Raw genomic sequence first — 26,603 nt, forward strand, 5'->3', positions numbered from 1 at the left:
TAAACTGAGACATAATATTGTTAAAATTGCACTCAGTTTTCTTAAGAAATGTCAGTTTGTTCATGTTATTCACATTGTTTTAAAGGATAGCAGGTAGATGTAAACCCTTTCATCGCATAATTTTACTTTTTTCGCTCTAAAACATAAAGGAAAATTTGGAGTTGACATTATTTATATATTATTCCATTATTATTTCACTGGTCCGGCCTGCTGCAGATCGAATTTGGCTTAATGTGGCCCCTGAACTAAAATGAGTTTGACACCCCTGGTTTAGATATATTTGTATTATAAGTTATACAGACTATCATTGAGATAGCTACTATGTGTAATATACATCAGTTTTCCTAATCTATTTACTATTGGTTATTTACATTATTAGGACTCTAAACAGATGTTACTATATCATTAAGGAAGCAAAAATAATGCGTTATGTCATATAAATGTGAGATATGGGTGGGGTTTAATATGTTTTCTTCTTCCCACTCCTTTTTGAGCAGTACATATTGAATTTATTTTGTTATTACTACTGGTGTACATGGCAGTTGCTATTTTGTCTTGATCACTTTTATTTATTAATGTATTTGCTCTGATATTAGTTCTTTGTACACAAAAAATATTTAGTTTTTTCTTCTGCACAAAACAAATAAATTAATGAAATGAGTGAAATCATGTAATAGTTTGCTATACTATGTTGCTATTAAATGTTAATTTGAGACGACATTTGCACTATATAATGTATATTATTATGGATGGAGGCAGAAAAGCCAGGTGTAGATTACTGCACAAACTGAGAATTTTATTTTCCTTGGCCAGGATATGTACAGTCAGTCCAACTTGCTGCAAATTAATACTGAAAACCCCCCAACTATAACTCAAACTATGAATTATGAAAGAGCTGCAGCATCTTAAACCGACCACAATGAACATTTGACAGATAAACAGTACCACAGTGCTTCAGTTTCAGCTTCACAGTTTGTCATGTCTTTTATGTATTGGAATTGTCTCTCAACTTACCATAGATTTTTTATTAGTAAGTTTTCATTTTTTATTTTTATCAATATTAGAAATTTTAAGGTATCCCATTTGAATTCCAGGCGACCCCATGGTTGAAAATCACTGGGTTACACACTATTTATCAAGCATCACACTACATAAATATGAGGACTGTCATCAGCTTTGCAGAGTATTTCACTCATGGTGTCACTGATCTAACATACTGCTGTTACTCCCTGACTTCCACTGTGGTACTGTGGAATAGACTTTTTTTTAACCCATATAGACCTAAATATCCACTTCACACCAAAAGTATCCACTGATATAAAATGTTTAAGATCTATTGAACCGCAAATGTGACAATATATTTATGTAATTTGGGTAAAAATGCAGTTCCTCAGCTTTTTAGCAGCATCAGATATGACCCATTTTTACGTTCAGAGGGTCTGTAGTGAATGGGGAAACACCATCATCTTCTGTAACGTTGATTCACCAGTAAAACCCATGCAATCTGACAAATGACAGCAGTTGTAGACGCTTGTTTTTATGTTCAGTTAATATATTTTGCTGGAAAAGTCACTTTTTTTTTGTCTGATTTGATCTAATAACCTTTGAATTTACTCAGAGCTTTTATGAACATCTGCATCACAGGTGTCAAACATGAGGCCTGAGGGCCAAAACCGGCCCGCCAGAAGTTCCAATCTGGCCGTTGGGATGACTTGGCAAAGTGCAGAAGATATTAACAGTCAAGGACGTCAAACTCAAAAATGATAGCATAATAACCTAGAAATAATGACTCCAAATGTTCTTCTTGGTTTAATGTGAAAAAAATAATATGACGCTATGCCTATAAATAATGGCAACTCCAATTTCTTCTCTTTGATTTATTGCAATGAACATTTAATTGTGATATCCTTTAATAATTAAACGTCAATAACCTGAACAAATATGAACAACCTGAAATGTCCAAAAACAAATATGTGTAATTTTAACAATATTCTGCCTGTTTTGTGTCTTGGTAGATCTGATGATAGCATGCACATGTATAAATCATAAGTTGAGGCATAATACTGATCACATTTTTCTTATTATTTCTTCCTATTTTTCTTCAGAAATTTCAGCTTTTTCTAGGTTATTCACATCTTTTTTGTTTGGATAGTTTGTAAAATGTAAATGATTTCATAATTTAACCCTCCAGTATCCTGTCTAGCAAGGCCCTTACTAAGCACCAAGTGTGCCTTTTTTGCACACTTGTGGAATAATGTCCAAAAAAATTTCATACAGTTTGTTTTTAATTCTTTTACACTTTTTCATATTTCATCAACTTGAGACGTATATAAAAATACCAAATACTCAATAACTGTCACATTTTTTTAACCCTTTAAATGCTGTTTGTAATGTAAACTAACCTTTTTTTTGGATGCAAAAAACAAAAAAATATTTTTTTTTCCCCAACATACTACATAAAGATTGGTTCACATGTTATTAGATTTTTGCAGCCTGGCATATGTCATTGATTAACTCCAACACTGGTTAATTTGCATTATTATTTTTGGCGCTAGGTCAAATGTACAAAAATGCTAGCATCTGTCACCAAGTGTGCGTAAAATGCACACCTATAAATCAAACTCTTAAATATTATATATTGATTCATTTTTCTGCTCTAATTTGATTTTGTTTTTGTAACTCAAGGTCAGCCCTAATCATACATATCAAATGGAAGAAATTGTGCGTTTTAGGCACACTTGGGAGACAGATGCTGGTCTTGTAATTTTCTTTTGTTTACAATGTGCAAATTTTAGTTGGTGGCCAGAATTTTAAAGATCATGCAAAAATGAACAACTTTTGAATCCTAACCTTATTTAAATTGTGAAAAATAATATGAAGTTTTTTAAAACAAAGTGCAAAGTGTGCCTAAAAGGCGCACCCGGATACTGGAGGGTTAATCATATTTTTTGCATATAAAAAAATTGGAGTTGTCATTATTTATAGGCTATTATTGGTATTATTTGACTGGTCCGGTCCAATGGAGGTCAAATTGGGCTGAATGTGGCCCCTGAAAGAAAATGAGTTTGACACCCCTGATCTACATGAATCAGTAACTTAAATAAAGGAAAATAAAGATTTTCAATGAAAAATGCAAAACGCAGATGATATCTTAATAGATGGTGATGAATTATTTGGGGAAGACAAAAGAAGTGACAAAAATAACACCAAAACAACACTCAAATTAACACTCATTAACCCAACTCTGGAAAATGAACACTGCTTAATTGGGTGTGTATACTATATACTGCATCAGAATTATGTAACCTCAGCATAGGCTTGAAGTAGACTACATTAGCAGTGGTTCTAAATGGGGCAGCAGTAAATTGACGCCCAAGATGGTGTTTCTTTTTTTTTTTTTTTTTTTTTTTTTTAAAGTGCGCAGGTGTGCGTAAAAATCCTGAAAACATATGGCATCGCTGCGGACACTATGGGATCTTGTGAAGATGCGGAAAATAATTTGCCACAGATTCCTCTGCATAGTGGAGGCTCTGTCACAGACCACGTGAGTGGAATATTCAATGACGGTCCCCGACAGACCGGTTGAATCTCCGCTGGCACTGTTCCTCTGCTGACATGGACTCCTGGACTCTGGATCTTCTCACATTCCCACGATCGGACGCGAATGGAGGGCGATCCTCTGAGTGAATGTAGCCTCTTCTGTTTCCACCCCTTTTCTCTTCTTTTTCTTTGATTTTCTTTCTTCTCTCTCTCTCTTCTCCATTGTTTTTTTTTTTTTTTTTTTTTTTTTTTATTCCCACCTAGTCCAGTACTTAGGGGGATGGCTTGGCCGTGCATCAGCAGAGTGTGCTGCTTGGCTCGGTTCTGGAACCAGTTCGACAAATCGGATCTCTCTGTTCCACTCACCATCCAAAACTACTCGGACATCGCCGATCAAGAAGTGCGATCCGTTACTAAACAGGTCTCAGCCTCGGAGCGCGCACCCGGGAATAACTACTCCAGCCCGGACCCGCGCACCGGCTCCCCTCCGACGCACGGGGATGGGACCCGTGGATCCTTCAGGGCGCGTAAAGAGCCCAGTTATAAGCCGAGGGAGGACTACCAACCGCCCGGAGTGCCTTTCCCTAGTCTTACCCAATACAAGCAGGATTTCAAGCCGTGGCCCATTCCCAGGAAGGAGAATTTCCCTTGGATTAGTAACGGGGGCAGCAGTGTGTCGGACAGCCCGGTGAACAGTTCCCACAGTGGGGTCCAGCCTCAGCAGGGCCCAGGGGACCACAGGGAGGACAGGGGCAGGGGCCAGAGGCAGGGGGAGCAGCAGGGGATGGATGCCAGCAAAACCAGCTCCTACAGGTACATGACACTTCACTGACCCTGCCTTCACCTGCATCTGTCCTCCTGCACTGCTGGTCCATCAGATGCTGTTTTTTTTTTTTTTTTTTTTTAAATTATTAACCCTTTCATGCACAGGCTACTACAGTGGACAATTCTTCTCCAGCTGTTCTCTTCTATATTCGTGGGTTTTGATGTTTTAGTTCCATATCAGCCAACACAGTGAACACTTACACACCATCCCATACACTGACATTCAGACCATTACTGTAACTCTGCTGTTCTTGATAAACCTGATCTGCACTAACATGTTTAAGTGTAAATCAATTGTTATTTGTTAGACAAGAAGTTTTTTTTTGCATATTATCTCCATGAAGTGAGTAATTACTAGCATTAGAATATGTTAAAATGTGAGAAGACATCAGATTAGCAGTATTAAAAGTGTTTTTATTTCATTGTTTTCATATCACTTTCTAATATTGGGTTTTAAACACGTTTCTTTGCTTCAAAAATTAAATGCATGGATATTTTTGTAACTCAATAGAAAAAAAAAAAAAAAACTCGATCGCATTGTTTTTTTAATACCTAAGGAGGAATAAAAACACTGAAGAAAAAAATCTTGACTAAGGTTCTCACAGTTCATGCATGAAAGGGTTAATAGTTCAGTGATTTCAGGGTCGACCCATAAGCCTGCATGGATATGGGGGTCATCAGTTATTCCCTTTAGCACACAGGTGTCAAACATGTGGCCCGGGGGCCAAATCCGGCCCGCCAAAGGGTCCAGACCGGCCCTTGGGATGAATTTGTGAAATACAAAAATTACACTGAAGATATTAATAATCCGTTTCGTACAGGTTGCACACTCAGACCAATTCAATCTCAAGTGGGTCAGATCAGTAAAATACTATCATAATAACATATAAATAATGACAACTCCATATGTTTCTCTTTGTAAATGTAAATATTTTCATGTATTTACGCTAAAACAAAGTATAATTTTGCAAATAAATAAATAAATAAATGTAAATAACCTGAACAAATATGAACAACCTGAAATGGCTTAAGAGAAGTAAGTACAATTTTAACAATACTCTGCCTGTTACTAAATGTTTTTGTGTATTTGTAGATCCATTGTGATCTGTAAGTTATAATGTGCATGTGTAAATGATAAACTGAGGCAGAATACTGTTAAAATTACACTTATTTTTTTCAGTTTGTTCATGTTATTCACATCTTTTGAAAGGATAGTTTGTAGATGTAAACATTTTCATAATTTAAAAAGAACTTTTTTTGCTCTAAAATACAGAAAAAAGTTTGGAGTTGACATTATTTATATATTATTACGTTATTATTTTACTGGTTCGGCCCACTTCAGATTAAATTTAGCTGAATGTGGCCCCTGAACTAAAATGAGTTTGACACCCCTGCTTTAGCATTTCACATTGTATAGAACAAACATAAAAAGCCAGTGTACAAAAGTGTGAAAAAAAAATATTAGACCATCAAAACTCATCAAAAACAATGGCTGTGCAATCAAGTACTAACTCCTGTGTGTATCATGTGATTAAAACAGACTGAAAAGAAAACATGGCATGCCTAAAAGCACTGTTTTTGGCAGTACAATGCCATAGCTATTGATGTAAGAACTGAAGTGATTTTGGCTGTTATTAAGAAAACCACAGAAAATGTCTAGATATCTGCTCTTAAATTAAATTCTTATGAGCTATTTTTGTTGTTATCATTATATTTGTCCAAACAAATGCACCTTTAGTTGTACCAGGCATTAAAATGAACAAGAAATTGAAGAAAACAAGGGGTGGTCTAATAATTTTTTCCGTGACTGTATCTCTGTTAGAGGGATATATCTGTGGAATAATGTGGATCAAAAATGTCTTCTTCAGTTTGTGCATTTAAAAGGATGTGGAAATCCAGTATAATAACAAAACATAGAACATTATCTGAATAAGTGAATATCTATAGAAGAATGCATAAAAGATATTATTGTGTATGGTCTATTTGTAATTAACAGACTATCATGATTACCTCCGCCAAGGAGGTTATGTTTTTGCCAGGGTTTGTTTGTTTGTTTGTTTGTCTGTTTGTCTGTCCGTTAGTGTGCAACATAACTCAAAAAGTTATGGACAGATTTTGATGAAATTTTCAGGGTTTGTTGGAAATGGGATAAGGAAGAAATGATTACATTTTGGTGGTGATCGGGGGTGGGGGGGCCCACGGGGGGGCCCATTTCCAACAAACCCTGAAAATTTCATCAAAATCTGTCCATAACTTTTTGAGTTATGTTGCACACTAACGGACAGACAAACAGACAGACAGACAGACAAACAAACAAACAAACCCTGGCAAAAACATAACCTCCTTGGCGTGGGGGGGCCCACGGGGGGGGCCACTGATCAGCCTTGGCGGAGGTCTGCGCTCTCCGAGTGCTTCTAGTTACGAGATATTATCACATTTATTAATGATTATATTTAAAGTGCATATAAATTATATAGTTTATATTAAAAAAGGTTGATAACGCAAATCTGATTGTGTGTGAGGTGACTAAAAAGTGTAGGGTGAATGGTTTGTATGGATGTTTTGTGTTATGTAAAAATTAAAAAAACAAAGTGTTAACAAAGCAAAGGAAGTGGAATTTATTTAATTATTAGTTTGTAAAAAGGGGGTGGGAGTCTATAAGTTATACTTCTTCCCACTCCTTTTTCGAGTGCTGAAAATTTTGTTTGACCATGTTGTTATCTGATGATTTTATGTGCTGGAAATAAAACTAAACTAACGAACATTCATATGTGTTTGTAGAGAGCAGTATATATATTTGATTGAAAGCAGCGCCTGCACTCAGGATCAATAAAAGCAAAACCGTGCTTTTGCTGCTTTTCATTCATGTTACACCATGTTAGTATAACCTGGAGGTGAACTGTAAACTTTTGTCTGTAATCCTCAGAGCATTGCAGTATCTCTTCTCTCTCAGTCTGATACATCTGTCTTCATCCAGGCACGAGTACAGGCCATGGACGGGGGTGAAACCAGCCAAAAGTGCAAGGAAAAACCCCCCAGTTCAATATGGCAGGCCAGGAGGGTCAGAGATCACACATATCCCACCTGAGACCAGCTACCAGGCTGCCTACAGCGGGGACCTTCACAGGACCGGTGGTTTGCATCAGGTGGATCAGATCATCCCCTCTGCTGCGTCCCACGTCCAGCCTGTCTCCGTCCCCCAGCCCACATCCCACAGCCCCTCCAGCCTTCAGCAGAGCATCTTGCCCGACAAAGATGGAACGAAAGGAGAGGTGAGCACAGAGAAGCTGAAATATTTCATTTTCGGGGAGTCAACAATGGGAGTAAACACTTTAAAATCAATGCTAACACTCACTAGAGCTCCTGTTGAGCTGCATTAAAAGAAAACACGGTAACACTTTAAAATAAGTACACACTATGAAGCATTAGTTAAGCATTAACAAATACTGAATTAATTATTTATAAAGGATATATCTGACATGAATACTCATTAGTATATGGTTTATGAGCATAGTTATAAATGTTTTACTATTACTCATTCATAATCATAATCATTCATCATTCAGTCATGCAGTTTGTTTGATAATCCAATGTGCTGTGTCTTTCCTTTGTTAGAATAACTGAAACTTTTGTGAGTCTTTAGGCATTGCCAACCTTTAAATCTCATTTGTAAATGCTTTATATGGCATAGATAGTCCACACTTTAGATGAGCTCACACCATATACTTAATTAATGAGTAGTAAGTGCTTTATAACTACCTGAAATAATGAATTCCTGTATTAATAACTGTTTATAGGACATCTACTGGAAAATGAATTTGTGAGTTCATATAATATACACACTAACATATTCACTAACCATTAGTACATGTCTGAATAGCGTATGTGCAAGCATAAATGCACATCATAACTGGTTTGCAAGTGATGCAATACATAATTTTTAAATGCGGAATCCATAATTTATAAAGTATGAAAATACAATCATTAAGCACAATGTAGATGAGCATACTAATGATGAGTAAAACCATTATAACTGTGTGCTTATAAAACATGTATTAATGAGTATTCATGTCAGAAATATGCTTTATAAATGATGAATTCAGTATTTGTTAATGCTTAACTAATGCTTCATAGTGTGTACTTATTATAAAGTGTTACTGAAAACACTATAATGCAACCATTTAGTCAGACGAGCTGTGTTATGTACAGGAATGAAAAGTGAAGGAGCTACAGGTTTGAACTGCAGCTCGTCGCTCCTGAAAGTCATCTTCACTCATCTCCCAAGTGGCCTGTTGCTGTTGGACCATCTTAGAAAAGTGATACAGCATTCTGTCCCGAAGCAGCTCAAAGTGACCCAGCTGTTTAAAACAGGCCATGTACTGTATTAGGTAACTGTGTGCTGGAGCTACACTCATTACTTTGACCTGAATAGAACAGGCTTGATGAGAGTAATTCTGCAACTCTGGTTCATTTTAGGCTGAAACTGTTCAAGAAAAAATAAACCTATGTGTGTATGTATATATATATATATATTTGTCTGCTAAGAAACAACTTATGGAGTTTGCTGCGGTGAAGTACTAATGTTTTACTTATATTGAGAGAGAAATAATATTATCTCAGTGTATGTATTTGAATCGCATACATTTAGAGTGGAAAACTAACAATAATTACTTCAGTTGTCTGTGACGTTGAGACAGTTTTGCAGAAATCCTGATTTGACCATGAATGATTACATTTTAGTCATTCTAGGCACAAGGTCAAGATTAGAAAAAAACCCATTTGTCAATGTGAGGTGAATTCTGATATAAATTAAAGCTTGAAAAACAAAACTAATCTGATTTTATTCTAATTTTACATCTTACATGTGTAGTGTTAGGCTCTAGTGCAACAAAACAAATGTTCAAGGTCATGGTCACAGCGATTGATATTCTACAAACCACTATATGTCAAGATGTTTTTATTTAAACACTTTCACGTGTGCAAATAGAAACTAGAAAAGCACTCGGAGAGCAAAGACCTCCACCAAGGCAGATCTGCCCCCCCACCCAAATCACCACCAAAATTTAATCATATGCTCCTTGTGCCAGTATCAACATTTCCTGAAAATGTCATGAAAATCTGTCCATAACTTTTTGAGTTATCTTGCTAGCTAACCAACCAACAAACAAAAAAACAAACCCTTGCAAAAACATAAGGTAACAAGATATTGTTATAAGCTACGGGTGTATCAAATTGGAGGGTAATTGGAGTCGTTTTGAATTTTTTTTATGAATTTTCGAAAATTGCTCAATGATGAGAGATAGGAAAACTTTAGATTTTTTGACCTTGCTGTGACCTTGAACTTTGGCCTACTTGGCCCAAAATTTAATGGGTTTGTCCCAGGGCCTAGGCCTATCGGTAGGTACAATTTGGTAAAGATGGTTAGAATAGTTTTCCCTCTTTTACTTTTACTTTTTCGCTCTGGTCTACCCGTGCTCAGTCAGTCTTTTTAAGTATGTGTGAGCTTGTGGGTTTACATATGTGTGTGTTTGTGTGTTTGTGTGTGTGTGTGTGTGTGTGTGTGTGTGTGTGGGTGGGTGGGTGTGTGGGTGCATGGGTGGGGGGTGGTACTGATTTTTAAACTGATATGTAAAGCACTTTGTGCTACAGTCTCTATGTATGAAAAGTGCTATATAAATAAAGATTATTATTATTATTATTATTATTATTATTATTATTATTATTATTATTATTATTATTATTATTATTAAAGTTGCTAATAAAAAAAACCACGCAAACAAACAAACACAAAGTGATCACAATACCTCCTGGTGGAGGTAACAAAATGCATTTAAGAAATCGTTGTGAATCACTATCTCTGTGAAGCCAGTGTGCTGTTGAGGATGGGGCTTTCCAGTTTTCAGTATCAATTAATCAGTGGATTTTTATGACAAATCAATTATTTGTTTAGTCTATAAAATCTTAGAATACGGTGAAAAATATCAGTGTTTCTCAAAGCTCAAGATCACACTGTTGTATTTCTCAACAGTAAATGTATCTTCAATCTGATTCCGTTGTATCCTCAAAACTATATCTGCCAAAAAAAAGTACAAGTAGTTATAGTCTTCAATCTCAGCATTTATTTTTTTTGTCTGTTCCAAATGTCTAAAGTGATTTGGGTGAAAATACAATTAAATATGCTGTTCCTGAAATCAACAAAATGACCTGAATCTTAAGTCACATTGGACACTTTTAAAAAGACTTGAAATGACTTAAACCAGAAACGTCTGGCTGCTGGGGTTTTACCTGATTTATACATATTTCAACAACTTCTTCAGATTTGTTGTTTTATATCTTCCTTGTATTTTATATGATTTTTCTTGGTCAGAGGATTTACAATCTCAGTAAGATTTTCCTGATAAGATAAGTTAAGTCTTTAGTCCTGCACTGGGGAAATATACTGTGTTATAGCTGCCAACCCCCCCGCCCCCCCCAAAAAAAAACAATTACAGCCGGACAAGCAAGAACAATATTAACAGTGTTAATAGTATTAGTATTAATAGTATTAAAAATGGTAAGAGACAGTGATAAGAATTGCAAAACAGTAATAAAATCAAAAGCAAGAGCAACATGTGTAACAGAATTTAGACTGTAACATCAAATCCCAGTAGAAGATGTATACAACATATACTGTACAGTAATGTTAAGTCTTTGGCAAAGGTTAAAAATAAAAATAATAACTTATAATGTATTGTAAGGTCCACAAGCCAATGATACTCCATTGGTTGTCCCAGAGTAGTGAAGAAACAAGAAAATGTGTAGATTCAAGAAGCTAGAGAATACTAATAAGTTGGATTCATACAGTGCTTTTCTTAAAGGAGTGATACTTTGCTTTTTTTAAATGGAATTATGCATTTTAAAACATTTCCCTGTGGTCTACATAAACGTTAAATGCTATGCTTGGGTTTGAATTCTTCATTAATTCAACTCCACAGGTCCATCTTCAATCCTATTTCTGAGTAATGACATCAGAAAGTCGTTTTGAGCGTTGGCCCTTTAAATGCAAACGAGCCACCTCACACCCCACCCCCTCCAGGTTGTTGGCTGTGCTGCTCTGTCCCCTTCAACCACTTGAGTTCATTAATACAACCAATAACTGAACATTTTACTTGAAGTTTGGACATATTTTCAGTATGGTCTACAACCGCTGCTGCTGACAAACAATTATGTCATACTTGGAGAAATGTTCGTCGGAAGTCTTGACCTTATATGTGCAAAAGTCGTGACATAACTAGTTATAGATGTAACAAATTAAGCAGGAATTAAAACAGGTTGTAGAAATCCACTCAGTTTTTGCCACAATGAATATAAAGATAGCTTTGCAGCACCTGGAGGGTTCAAATTAAAACTTTTTGAACTATTAGGGTCCAAATACACAAATAAATGAACCAAAGACTAATAAAAGTGGGTTTAGCAAAACATGACCCCTTTAATACTCAAAGATACTTTACATGCATACACAGTACAGAAAATGGCGCAAAAACTAATATAAATAGAACATTAGGAGGTTAATGTGCTTCAGACTCAACAGGAGTCAGGTATTATAGACTTTTCTCCAAAGAAGGGATCAGATGTATCCTCTAAATGAGTGGAGTGAGTCTGACTTGTGGATGTTCTGGAGGGAGTTCCACAGGTTTGGGGCAGCAATAGCAACAGCTTTACCCCCTAGGGCAGTGGTTTCCAACCTTTTTTGGGTCATGACCCCATTTTAACATCTCAAATCTCTGTCGACCCCAGACATTCAAAACAGATACTTTTTTTTTTTTTGTTGCTAAAACTAATTTTTTTTTTATTTGATAGTTTGCTATACTATGTTGCAAATAAACATTAATTTTAGACGACATTTAGTCTATATAATGTATATTATTATGGACGGAGGCAGAAAAGCCAGGTGTAGATTACTGCACAAAGTGAGAATTTGATTTTCCATGGTCAGGATATGTACAGTCAGTCCAGCTGGATTTACAAGGCTGACAATTAATACTGAACAAACAATAACTCGAACTATGAATTATGAAAGAGCTGCAGCATCTGAAACTGACCACAATGAACATTTGACAGATAAAGAGAACCACAGTGCTTCAGCTTCAGAGTTTGTCATGTCTTTTATGTATTGGGATTGTCTGTCAACTCACCATATATTTTTTATTAGTAAGTTTTCATTTTTTATTTCTATCAGTACTAGAAATTTCAGGCAACCCCCTTTGAATTCCCCACATGGGGTCCCGACCCTAAGGTTGAAAAACACTGCCCTAGGGTGTGATGATTGGAGGTGTGAAGGTCGGCATCTGCTGATCTGAGATGGTGAGAAGGGAAGTGAAACTGGACGAGGTCTCTAAGGTATTGGATGTGATGCTATTGAGAGCTTTGGAGGAAATGAAGTGGGTTCAGTGCTGTGTTTTGGTGAGCAGGGAGTGGAACAGAACTGAAAAAAAAATGTTATGGTGGATGTGATGCTTATTATCATACTGACTGTATGCGGCATAATGTTATTTTAAGCCTCAGTAAAACAGACAGAGTACAAGCTGTGACAGATTTTGAAAGGTAGCAGAACAGAATGAAATAAGGTGATGCTTTAATCACACAGCTTGGCTCAGGTCACTCCAGATTACTGTCCCGATCCTGGATTGGTCAGTTCGGCTGTTGCGTGACAAAGCATCAAACAGTTTTTGGGAATCTCCAGAGGTTTAGTGCTATCCCTCTTCCCCTCCCGTACCATTTGTTGCCATCTGCCACCAGTGGAAAAAGCGAGGCCTGCTCTGGCATGGGTCAGCGTGGTTCGTCTGACTGGAAGGTACCAGGGGCTGTTTTTGGGGTAGAAGCTGTGGCTGACCTGCTCTACTGTGACTCGGATGTGAGTGAGAGTTTCGGGAAAAAGCAATTAATGCATCTGTGGGTAAAAAAAGGAACCTCCAGCTCATTTGCATAATGTCCTGAATAACGATTGCTCTATTAAGCCGTTGTGTGCCTCAGTATCCTGTGTGATGGTGATGGAGGTCAAAGTGAGAGGTGTCAGTGGCAGGACACGGACTCTATTAATAACACTGGCCCAGTTGGAGTGAGGGTTCATAGCACATTAAGAAGAGCTGTGCCGCTGGCTGCATGTTAGCCTGCACAGAAACACACACACATCTATACTCTGCACATTCTCTGTGGAGTTGGGCATTTTTTTAGTCATACCACAATCCGCCAGTGTGACACAAACCAGCCTGGCAGCAAATCAAGCTGATCTTAGATAATCCACCCTGGTGACCGTTGACCCACACACTGCCAGCTCATTATTGACTCACCAGCCCCTACAGAAGTGTCTGACCATGCATAACACATCCCACTCCAGTGCACTACACTGGGTCACGGCACTGGTATCAGTCTGTGAGGGCATTCTCCAAAATATATGAACTAGGGCTGCTTGATTTAAAAAAATAATAATAATCACAATTATTTTAGCAATAATTGAAATCATGATTATTTGTTAACCTTAAAGTTGTTTATTTTTTTTCTTGCAAAACAATGTAAAATATACTCTTTAAACATAAGTAAAGCTTTTAAACACTAAAACAAAGTATGTTCACTTTTGTACGAAACAAAAAAATCTTTGAATGCAAATAAGTATACTGTAAATTCAAGTATGTTTCCTTTTGTAAACAAATAGTGCCCTGGAATTAAACTGCAATAGACTTGTCATAGAACTGTAGCAATAAAAAAAAAAACAACTCACGTAAAGTGCAAATTATAAATTCAAGTATGTTCAGTGTAGTAGCAGCTCGTGTAAAATGATATCTTGAAGGCAAAACATAGCGTTTGTCCAGTGTATTCACCATATGTCTGAAGCCCGAGTTGTCAGTGGTGTTAATGGAGCACATACCTTTAACCAGGTAATGGACAATGGAGTCTGTTTTCTTTTGGTGTCTCTCCGATGTTGATGAGTAGGGAGTTGCAGCATAAAGAGATTCAGAGATTGAAGATTGCATTGCAGACGGAGTTGTTTTTTTTGTGTTTTGGTTTTTCATCAGATTATCATAAAGGTGGCGGTGGTTAAACTTTAGATGGTTAAAAAGGTTTGTTGTGTTAGCAGTCGGTGCAGACACAACTACGAAATACTTTTTGCACGTGATGTGTTTTTGCTCTTCATCAAACCCAAAGTGATTCCCTACAATTGAATTTGGCTTGCCTTTTTTGTTTACCAAGCGCTTCTGCTGTGATTCTCTCTCCATTTTTCAAGACTTCTAGGTACAACTTTCCTCGTGAGGTGGACCTGCCGGCTAGCTGACAGCTGTAGCTAAGGGGGGGGCGGGGCCCTGCAGCTCTTGGTAGCTTGCGTGTGCATGAATTAAAACTCAAAATATATAATCGTTTTTTCTCGATTACATAATTTTTGTAATCATTGAGTGTAATAATCGAAATTGTAATTGAATTTCGATTAATTGCACAGCCTTAATATGAACTACTTACCTACAACATTAGCACTGCTACAAACTTGAAGGTTTAGTGTATACTGTCGCGGAAAAAATTATTAGACCATCAAAAGTCATCAAAAACAATTGTTAACGTGTTTTTTTGTTGGAAGCTCCAAGAATAAGTCCGGATTCTTTTAGGTCTCATTTTTATAAATTTATTACTGACTTGATCTGACCACAAACAAAATATAAATCAGTTGAGGATCCACACCCCAAACAGGGAAATGGATCCAGACATTCCAATGCAAATCACTTTTATAATCCTTGTAAACTGATCTTCAAACTATGGGCTGACCCCCTTGTGCTAGGTGGGCTGGGTCACAGAAAATGGACTGGTGTCATCTACGATCGTCTATGAGCATATATATTTAAAAGTGTGCCTAAGGTAAAACCTAAGTCCTGTGATCATAAATCTGTCAGTTTAGTAATTGACCAAGATGTGACCTATCCTAAGAACTTTATTACTGAGGGAATCCTAACTAATACTGACTAATATGTGATTAAACTTAAGAATTCAACTATCTAAATTCAAATAATATTTCACAATGGTTATGCAATCAAGTACTAACTCCTGTGTGTATCATGTGACTAAAACAGACAGAAAAGAAAACATGGAATGTGTAGAAGCAGTTTTTGGCAGTACAGTGCTATTTAAGAACTTAAGTGATTTTGGTTATTATCAAGAAAACATAGAAAATGACTAGATATCAGCTCTGAAATTAAACTCTTATGAGCTATTTTTGTTATCATTATATTCGTCCAAACCAGGGGTCTCAAACTCATTTTCTTTCAGGGGCCACATTCAGCCCAATTTGATCTCAAGTGGGCAGGACCAGTAAAATAATAACATAATAACCTATAAATAATGACAACTCCAAATTTTTGTCTTTGTTTTAGTGCAAAAAACCCCCATGAAATTATGAAAATACTTACTTTTATAATGTATCCAAACAAAAAAGATGTGAATAACCTGAAAAAACTGAAATTTCTTAACAAAAATAAGTGCAATTTTAACAATATTATGCCTCATCTTGTCATTTCTACATGTGCATTATGGATCGAATCTACAAAGACACTAAACACTGAGTAACAGGCAGAAAATTGTTAAAATTGTGCTTAATTTTCTTTAGACATTTCAAGTTGTTCATATTTGTTCAGGTTATTCACATTTTATTGTTACAGGATAGTTTGTAAATGTAAATATTTTCATAATTTAATGTTATTTTTTGCACAAAAACAAAGACAAAGATTTGAAGTTGTCATTATTTATAGGCATAATGTAATATTATTTTTTTCACATCAAACCGAGAAAAAAATATGGAGTCATTTTTTTTGTAGGTTATTATGCTATTATTATTTTACTGTGGATCATATTGGTCTGTATGTGAAACCTGATCTAAAATGAGTTCCACAGTCTTGACTGTGGGATTTTTGCACTTTGCAAATTCATCTCACGGGCCGGATTGGAACCTTTTGTGGGCCGCATTTGGCCCCTGGGCCGCATGTTTGAGACCCCTGGTCCAAACAAATGTACCTTTAGTTGTACCAGACATTAAAATGAACAAGAAATTGAAGAAAACAAGGGGTGATCTAATAATTTTTTCCGCAACTGTTTCTCTGTTAGAGGGGTACATCTGTGGAATAATCTGGATTAAAATTTAAAAATATCTTCTTCAGTTTATGCATTTAAAAGGATGTATAAATCCAGTATATTAACACAATATATAACATTATTTGAGTAAGTGAATATCTAGAAGAACGCAGAAAAGAAGATATTACTGTGTATGGCCAACTTGTATTTAACACAGACTATCATGATTAGGAGATATTATTACATTTATTAATGACTGTATTTGTCGTAAATATTTAAAGCGCATATAAATTATATAGTTTATATTAAAAAAGGTTGATAATGCAAATCTGATTGTGTGTGAGGTGACTAAAAAAGCGTATGGTGAATGGTTTGTATAGATGTTTTGTGTTATTGTAAAAATTAAAAAAAAAAAAAAGTTAAAGCAAAGGAAGCAGAATTAACTTAATTATTAGTTTGTAAAAGGGGGGTGGGAGTCTATAAGTTATACTTCTTCCCACTGTTTTTCAAGTGCAGAAAATTTTGTTTGACCGTGTTATCTGATGACAAACAAATGTACCTTTAGTTGTACCAGATATTAAAATGAACAAGAAATTGAAAAAAACAAGGGGTGGTCTAATAATTTTTTCCGCAACTGTAGGAGAGCATCTGAATCAAAAATACAGACTGGAAGCTGTTCATTCATTAAAAGATTGAATGTTTAAGTCCAAATAAGCCCTGAAATCAAAATAAATCTGCTCTTGATTATAAAGGAGTCAGGCAGCCATGAAAACCTCATTATTCCTCAAATCAATTTGTGAAATTGTGTGCTTCCCCCACCTAGAATGATAAAATCCATCTCGACAGATGAAAGCCGTCTCTAATTTTATGTCACGTAGCAGACAGCTGACCGATTAGAACATGCTGCCGCTTCTTTCTCACAAGCGGTGTTATTGTGAACTCGCTGAACTCGCCTTATTTAAAACATCCCAGTGAGAGCGGGTGCAAGCTGTCAGATGATGAGAGAACAAAACTTCTTCTAAACCTGACGCCCAGCCTGTCCGGTTCGTCTGACGTAAACACAGCCCTGAATGTTCGGCTGTTCGGAGTCAGGCCCGGTAACACCAGGAAAACAGATCTGTGAGGATGGGCTGTATAATCCGCAGTGTGTGTCAGGGATGAGCGAGACAAAAACGCTGGATGGGGTGGAACATATTTAGCATGCAGAGTGTAAACCTCTTGTTCTGCAGGAGACAACCTATGACAAATTTCTGGTTGTTTATAGTCAGCTTAGAGGCAGCCTTCCCCTGACGTTCAGGATTGCACGCTCCTGGGCAACGCAGCTTAACTTTTGAAAGCAATGTCTAACACTGCTGTGTTTTCGTAGATACTCGATGGAGGAATGGAAATGGAATGGAAAGCTTTAAACTGCATAAAGAGGTTTAGATAGGCTGCAGGGACAATGCATCCTAAAATTCACTTTTACAGCCTTTTCTCCAATTTTTCTTAATCCCAGATTTTTCTTTTTTTTTTTTTTTTTTTTACTTTTCTTGTCTCCTTCCCTGGTACATCCCCTGAGCCAGGATTTCTTCCCCGGTTACTCTCCACTGTCTCTCATTGTTTCAGTCTCTTGGACCTCTTCCCTTTTCCCACGCTGCCCTGGACTACTGAGGAGTATCTAGTGCCAAACTGGCAAAGCTAAGAGGAAGAGGAGGAGGAGGAGGAGGAGGAGGAGGAGAGCGGATTGTATTAGCAGCAACATAAAAGGCATCAAATAGTTGAGGTGAAAGACACAGAAAGATGTGGAGAAAGTTCAGTAAAGGATGCAGTGGTGTGTGATAGATAGGTGATGGAGTATAAGAGAAGGAGAGCAGTGGGGGGAAGGGGCAGGAGAGCGCCGTTTGATGGATTATCTGTTAAAGTGTGTTGTTGCACAGGGTTGCAGTCTTCTTTGGCACCAATCTAATTTAGGAGAGAGGCAGACCTGGCTGCTACACAGGGCAGGATAGATGGGATATATGTGTGTGTGTGTGTGTGTGTCAGGGCAGATATAAGCTCATGCACACCAACATGCCTCACTCTTCACCTCCCACAGCGCTGCAGAGATAGCTAACCCACAATCTCCAAAGACTCCTCTGATAAAAGCTGTTGCAATCCACAGTGATACGCAGGTAAATTGAAATAGCCTGGCCCAATTTCACTGACATCAGAAGCCAATTTCCTGCAGTTAAAGAAGAATATAAATTATCCATGAAAACATACCCACAGCGCATCATCAGTTTTATGAGATACAGACTAGGCTGCACCATTTCCAAGCCCAAATCATGCTGTATCTTTAAATAATATTGCACCAATCTTTAAAACTACCTTAAAAAGATTACATTTGTAGTGTTACTTCTTTCTTATCTGACACTAAATTTAGAACTTGGTCCAGTTTTAACTTGGACTTGAGGGGTTTTTCTTTTTGATACGAGTTGAGGAAGTTAAAGCTAATTTATTTTTATGATGCTGCTGAATTTCTCTCAACATCCTGGTTCAGATGGGAAACGGTAATAGAGCTAACAGGACTGGACCAACCATCAAATATGACAGCTGTAGCACCCTGAGGTCTTATGACACTGGATGTTTCCAGAGGGGGGATCAAACCAGGCATTTATTTTAATTTGGATAAGAGAGCATCTCCATGTTGATTAGATGTCATGTAAATTTGGTTTACGTCAATAATCTTTAATAATAATAATAATAATAATAATAATAACTAGAAAAACACTCAGAGTGCAGATCTCCACCAAGGCAGATCAGTGTCCCCCCCCAATCACCACCAAAATGTAATCATTTGTTCCTTGTGGCAGTATAAACATTTCCTGAAAATTTCATCCAAATCTGTCCGTAACTTTTTGAATTATCTTGCGAACAGACAAACAGACAAACCCCAATGAAAACACAAGTGTTCAGAGAACGCAAACCTCCGCCAAGCACCCTGAATGGTGTGCATGTGTGGATCGACTATTTCTTTATAAATTAAACAGTTTCAAGGTTGTTCCATACAGCAGAAAAAGTTGAAGCTTGGTACCAGTCATGTCAAATTATATTAGATTCCAATCAATATTTGTTGAGTTATAATGAAAAATGAGTCATAAATGGGATTTTCAATGTTAAATTGAAATGTCCACAGAGTCCACATTCCACAGTGGATGTGGACAATTTTGTGCCAGATACAAGATATTGTTATAAACTACGGGTGTATCAAATTGGAGGCTAATCGGAGTCGTTTTGAATTTTTTATGAATTTTTGAAAATTGCTCAATGATGAGAGATAGGAAAATTTGAGATTTGGTGACCTTGCTGTGACCTTGAACTTTGGCCTACTTGGCCCAAAATTTAATGGGTTCGTCCCAGGGCCTAGGCCTATCTGTGGGTACAATTTGGTAAAGATGGTTGTAATAGTTTTCCCATAAAGTTGCTAACAAACAAGCAAACACGCAAACAAACAAACATACAAAGCAAAGTGATCTCTGCCATTACACTTGGCGATGGTAATAATAATAATAATAATAATAATAATAATAATAATTCACTAAACAGAGATTAGCTTTTAATTGTGCAGCAGAGCTCTGAATTAGAACTGTCTTTATGCTTATAGTAGTGTAGATGTGTAGCTCACACACACACACACAGTGTAAAATATGGAAAAAATGATTGAAAATAGAAAAATATGCTTCCTCAATGTTAGCTGAGGAGAGAATGGGTAGCAATTATTTTAATGAGAGTGAGCAAACAGTTGCATTTTAATTAAACATTCAACCCTCAAAGGCACCAGTGACCAAAAGCAACTACAGATATAAAATGTTTAATAACTTTTGAACCATTAATTTTATCAATACATATGAATAATTCAGGCAAAATTCAGTTCTCTGCTTTTCAGAAGTATCTGATGTGTCTTTTTTTGATGTACAGAGGCTTTGTAGCAAACATTAAAACACTGTCATTTTGTGAATGACTGATTCCAGGGTTCCTACAGGTTTCTACAAGTTAAATTTAAGACGACTTAGAACAGAATTTAATGCCTATTTCACAGCCAAACTGGCAAAAATTTGTGACTCCTAGAATATAGGAAAATTTACTTATTTACTCCAACGCCTTCATTTCCACCGTTCTGAGTAATTTCTCATTGGGGGCTGCAAAGTTAGCGATAATTAGTTCCTAATTTCAATATAAATTGTTGATTTAGAACAGGTGGAACTGAGTCGACTAACGTTACTTTCTTTGCAGTTTAGACATTAACAGACACATTTAAACACATCACAGTGAACAAGTTTATGGCAACATAATTTCAGACTTACCATATCAAATTTGATACATTTTAAAACCTTTTTTTTTTAAAGGCACTGAATGCAGATTTGTAAATTCAATACTTTTAAGACCCTGCAGGAACCTTGTGATTCACTGGTAAAATTCATGTAGTTTGAGAAATGACAGCAGTCGTAGACACTTGTTTTTATCTTCAGTCAATGAAGTACTTTGATGAAAAAGTACATTTTTTCTTCAGTTGTCTCTGTTTTGATATAATAACCTTTGAATTTACTCTGAGCGGTTATTAACATCTACATGATCAGTCAATTTAATATAGGAAAATACCTGATAGTTATTGAAAAATGCAAACTGCGGAGGATAATAATAACTGAATGGAGAAAAAATGCTAAGAAGTCAGTCTTTAGGGGTCTATTTTGGGTTCGCACACATACTCACTTAACCCTTTCATGCATAGTGGTCACTGCAGTGGACAGTTATTTTGCAAATGTTCTCTTGCATATTCATGGATTTTGTGGTTTTAGTTCCATATCAGCCAACACATTGGACACTCATGCATCATCTCATACACTGCAATTCATACCATTACTGTAACTTTGCTGTTCTTGATAAACCTGATCTGCAGTTACATGTTTGAGTATAAATCAATTGCTAGTTGTTATTACAGGGTGGGGAAGCAAAATTTACAATATTTTGAGGCAGGGATTGAAAGACAGTGTATGACCAATTAGTTTATTGAAAGTAATGAGAATTTATTTGCCACAAGAAAATTGACATAATAGAAAATGTTTTTATTCTATGTGTCCTCCTTCTTTTTCAATAACTGCCTTCACACGCTTCCTGAAACTTGTGCAAGTGTTCCTCAAATATTCGGGTGACAACTTCTCCCATTCTTCTTTAATAGTATCTTTCAGACTTTCTCGTAATAGTTTTGCTCATAGTCATTCTCTTCTTTACATTATAAACAGTCTTTATGGACACTCCAACTATTTTTGAAATCTCCTTTGGTGTGACGAGTGCATTCAGCAAATCACACACTCTTTGACGTTTGCTTTCCTGATTACTCATATGGGCAAAAGTTTCTGAAAAGGTATGGATAATAGTGTTAGGTATGATTATGACATCATATATGTTTGGTTTCAAAACAATTGATGTAGTGCCTGCTGAGAAAAAACAATTAAATGTTCATTGTAAATTTTGCTTCCCCACCCTGTAGACTGTAATAAACAGTTTTCATGAACAAAAAGGTTGTTTTTTTGCATATTATCTCCATGAAGGAGTAATAACTAGTATCAGAGTATGCTCAAATGTGAGAAAACATCAGATTAGCTGCATTAAAAAAATATTCTGTAGTTTTCACACAGTATATCACTTTCTGATATTGCATTTTAAATGCATGTTTCTTTGCTTCAAAAATTAAACACATGGTGTCCAGCTGAGTGGGCATTTATGTACCTACATTAAAAAAAGTTTAATTAAAAAAATTTCAATCACATTGTTTTTTTTCATGCTTAAAGAGTAATAAAAACACTCAGGAAAATAATCTTGACTAAGGTCCTCATAATTCATACATCAAAGAGATAATAGAGATTAGTTTTTAAGAGTGCAACAGAGCTCATCATAAGTAAATCCATATTTACTTATGTTAAACATAGTTTTACTACTTAGGGCTGTCTTTACACTTGTATTAAAGTTAATTTAATGTAATTTGCACTGATTGCATTTTGTTTAAAAGTCCTATGTGTAAGCCCCGGGGGGATTTAGGATAATACAGTATTTGGACAGCGACAGAAATTTTGCCAGTAGAATAATGAGAGAACAGGCCACATCTGGCAATGACGCTGCTTGTAGGTCAGCTACATTAAAATAAATGGTAGTAATTTCTAAATGGTTAATGTGATATTTCTGTTACACCTCTTGAAACAATGGTGAAAGTCCACAAAATTACAGAATTTTTGTCACTGACCAACTATTTATGGACCTGACTATGAAATTCAACACAATATTAGTTCAGTAGTATTCATTCATATGTGGAAAGTCATAAGTATTGCATTTTCCTGACCTTAGAATGAACCTTTTATTATGTCTGCAGATGGAGAGGTTACTGTTCAGTGTCTGCCATGTTAACAGTAGACAGACACAATGGATAACTTCATCTTTTCAGTCCAGTTAGGTTCATACTGTCTACTAGAACTTACACAGATTTCCTTTTCTTATTTGTCAGACAGATGGAAGGTAAAATAATTAACTCTTTTTCCATCTGTCTGACAAATAAGAAAAGGAAATCTGTATTCATCTTTTCATTTCATAGCAGGTGCATCTTCTGTTATAGTGGATAACTGTTACCTACAATGTGAGTGTGGACTGGAGTTAAAGGAGAGATATTTTACTTTTTTTAAATGGAATTATGCATTTTAAAACACTAGCGGCACTGTACCCGTGGTGCCATTGTACGATAGCATGAGTGGCTAAAATCGCCCAGCATACCTCACAACATTTGAATACGGACATAAAATTGTGCCTAGTAGATAGTCAGGTAATGTTTCTATTCATTTGGTGAGTTTGGCGGCAATCGGGCCTGTGAAGGCTGAGGAAAAATCTGTACAAACGCCCTCCTGTGCTGCAACATCGATTGGACGGACAGACATTGAACGTGCATTATATAGTAAGGATTTCCCTGTGGTCTACATAAACTGTAAATGCTATACTTGGGTTTGAATTCTTCATTAATTCAACTCCACAGGTCCATCTTCAACCCCGTTTCTGAGTAAAGACACCAGAAAGGTCGTTTTGAGCGCTGGCCCTTTAAATGCAAATGAGCCACTTCATGCCCCACCCCTTCCAGGTTGTTGGCTGTGCTGTTCTGTCTGGTTCAACCAACAACTACACATTTTACGGCTAAAATTTGCTTAGAGGTCTTATTTATGTCTTTGTGCATAAGAAATCAATATAAGTGAATCCCCAAAGGAACTGTGTGTTGGTAAATGCAAGTTATGCAAATTTACAGGATTTCAGTTCTGTTGCAACATGTTGATGGTCATATGAACTATGTTTTCAGCTCAAAAATGTCCAATTTCATCACAATTAATGCTATATTTTCATGTCACAAATGGCCAAGTTATATTTTAACTGAATGTACCTGAAAAACAAATATTCTATTCTTTTAGATTCCCCAATTTTTCTTACAAGATTATAAACGACATATCACGTTTTATTTTTACAGGTTGCAATATGGAGTATGGTGCTAATCCATCCTGCTTATGTTACACCAATACATACATTAAGAATGTCACACATCACTTTTTAAATCAACAGTTTTCTAATAATAAGCATTTTTATAAAGAAATAACAATTCTATATTGTTATTTACTCTTTAGTATGATGTTAAACTACACAATAAATAATTCTGATACTAGTTTTTGCACAGGGATCATTTGTGGAAACGGTGACATGGCTGCTGAGCATCAGTATGATGGGATCCGTAACAACCATGTCACATCCGTCCACTGCCACATTTTGTGTTTTTGTTAAGCTGTTATTGTTTTAGATCCACAATACTAACATTTATGAATAAGAGGAGAATTAGCAATAGTAAGTATATAAGTTGATTTGATTTGATTTATTTATTTATTTTGAGCATGCAAAAAAAACCAACAAAAAAACAAAATAAAAACAGAATAAAACATTCAAATGGACAGAATCTATCTCCCCCCACATACAAGTCTGAATTTTGCATGGTCGAAAAGGAGTAGGAAGAAGTATGAACTTATTTAATCCTACCCCTCAGTGCTTTAAATAAGTTCATACTTTTTCCTACTAGTGAACTAGTTTATCACTAATAAAGTACTGGTACTGACCAGATCATCATGGGTAATGTCACGTCCGTCCTCCAGCAAAAGTTTTCACATACACGTGCTATTCCAAATCCAGTATTTCTGAAAATAGAGCTTCCACTGTCAAATAATATCAGTAGTCTGTGCACAAATGTATTAGCATTATTTCAACACAGTTCTATGCATTTCTTACAACTTTTTTTTTTTGACAAAAATGGCCACTCATTTGACCCCCTAAGTAAATTTTAGCTGTTTAGGTAATTGGCTTGAAGTTTGGACATATTTTCAGTATGGACTAAAACCGCTGCTGCTGACAAAAAATGATGGCGTATTTGGAGAGATGTTTGTCTGAAGTCTTGACCTTATATGTGTAAATGTCGTGATGTAACTAGTTACAGACGAAAAAATTAAGCAGGAATTAAAACAGGTTGTAGAAATCCACTCGATTTTTGCTAAAATGAATATAAAGATAGGCTTGGAGAACCTGGAGGGTTCAAATTCAACCTTTTTGAACTATTAGGCTCCAAATACACAAATAAATAATAATAGTGGGTTTAGCAAAATATGACCCCTTTAATATCCCCTTAACTAAAAAGCCCAGAACAGACACCAGCTCTAAGGAGAATGTTTCTTTTTTTTTTTGCACCATAAGGGATAGGGTGGAGGATATTCAAGTGGGTGCAGTCAGTGTCCAACTTCATAAGCACTGCAGGATGAAACAAACTAAAACGTTGAAATTGTGGCCGAAGTCAAATAGTAACTCAGCTTTTTTTTTTACGTTCAGCATTCTCGTAAGTCAGGCTTAGAGAAGAGCTGCCATCAGCAGAACAGGGCAGCAGTAAGCAGTAAAAGAGCAACACAGTCCGACTTGTAGCGCCCTGACAGCAGATCTGATGTTTTGTGACGGCTCACCCCACCCAGTCTCCTCTCATTTCATGGGTCCAGTATGAGCCCCTTCTCTGCTGCTCTCCGCGTTTTTCACCTTCAGATCTGCTCTTACGCTCGTCTGACTCTGCTTCTCTTGTCTTTGTTCGACTCAGGAGCATCTGGTGAGGACCAAGCTGCCTCCAAACCCTTCTGCCGTCTTTCAGAGTGGATCCAGAGTCTTCAACATCTGACCGCCGCTCTGATTCACCAAACATCCCACTTTGGCCGGTTCGGTTTAAGGCGACGACAAGGGGGAATGTTTTCAGTCCATTCCACAACACAAGAATCTATGCAAGGAATGTATCATTCTGTCAGAGCATCAGTATCCCAAATGGAGACCATAAAGCGACGCCCCTTTTCCACTCCTTTCTGCCCTACTGCTATGGAAATGAATATGCATGTAAGGAAATAGTTTTGAAACACGCTTTTTTCCCCCCACCCTGTTTAGACAAAGGAAACATGGCCGCTGTGTGTGTTTGTACGAGTGTGTGATTCGGTATTTGTCCTTTTATTCTATATAAAGTTGAATCAGCTGCAATAATGAATGACAAAGTTGTGGTGTGTCATTAAGTGTGTATGCTTAGAGTAATTTGTTGCATTTTGGTGTTGCTAGAAATCTGCCTGACTTTGATCAAAAATCTACATAAGTTATCACTCAATTAGTTTGCTGTTTTGAGAAAAGTAATGTTCAGTCTATTATTTTGTAAATTTATTGTTAAAGAAAATGAGCACATGTATAAATAATGTAAGTGAAAAGACAATAAAAGAGTATTAGGTTCTTAACGCTTCTCTCAGTTGCTTTTTTTCTATCACATAATTTTGGTTTGGCAGGCACTTTATGAGATTGTATGAATAGAGTTTTGATTGCAATAAACTGTTATTATTCCAATGGCCAGGGGAAACTGTGGAGAAATGTAAAGTGTTACGCTTGTTTAACAGCTTGAATGAGAAACGAAGCCAGTGTAATTATGGTGATGACATATTCTTATTCTTTATCTATATTCAGCTCTGCAGCGGTCAGCTCATTAAATGGTTTGTTATTATAATGGCAGGGTGGGGATATCCAACTCATTTCTATTTGGATTTTAACACGATGGATGT

General features: G+C 36.4%; 1 protein-coding gene across 1 annotated transcript; it reads left to right on the forward strand.

Annotated features, from left to right (window-relative positions):
* The first annotated feature begins 3,446 nt into the window (after positions 1 to 3,446).
* Positions 3,447 to 26,290, forward strand: map6d1 (MAP6 domain containing 1). The gene is made up of 3 exons (XM_030160058.1): positions 3,447 to 4,353; positions 7,343 to 7,637; positions 25,616 to 26,290. Exons 1-3 carry the CDS (start codon positions 3,821 to 3,823, stop codon positions 25,691 to 25,693), a joined length of 906 nt encoding a protein of 301 aa, XP_030015918.1. The 5' UTR covers positions 3,447 to 3,820; the 3' UTR covers positions 25,694 to 26,290.
* Positions 26,291 to 26,603: the final 313 nt, after the last annotated feature.

Source organism: Sphaeramia orbicularis, chromosome 17 (genome assembly GCF_902148855.1).
Source record: "Sphaeramia orbicularis chromosome 17, fSphaOr1.1, whole genome shotgun sequence".
NCBI lineage: Eukaryota > Metazoa > Chordata > Actinopteri > Kurtiformes > Apogonidae > Sphaeramia > Sphaeramia orbicularis.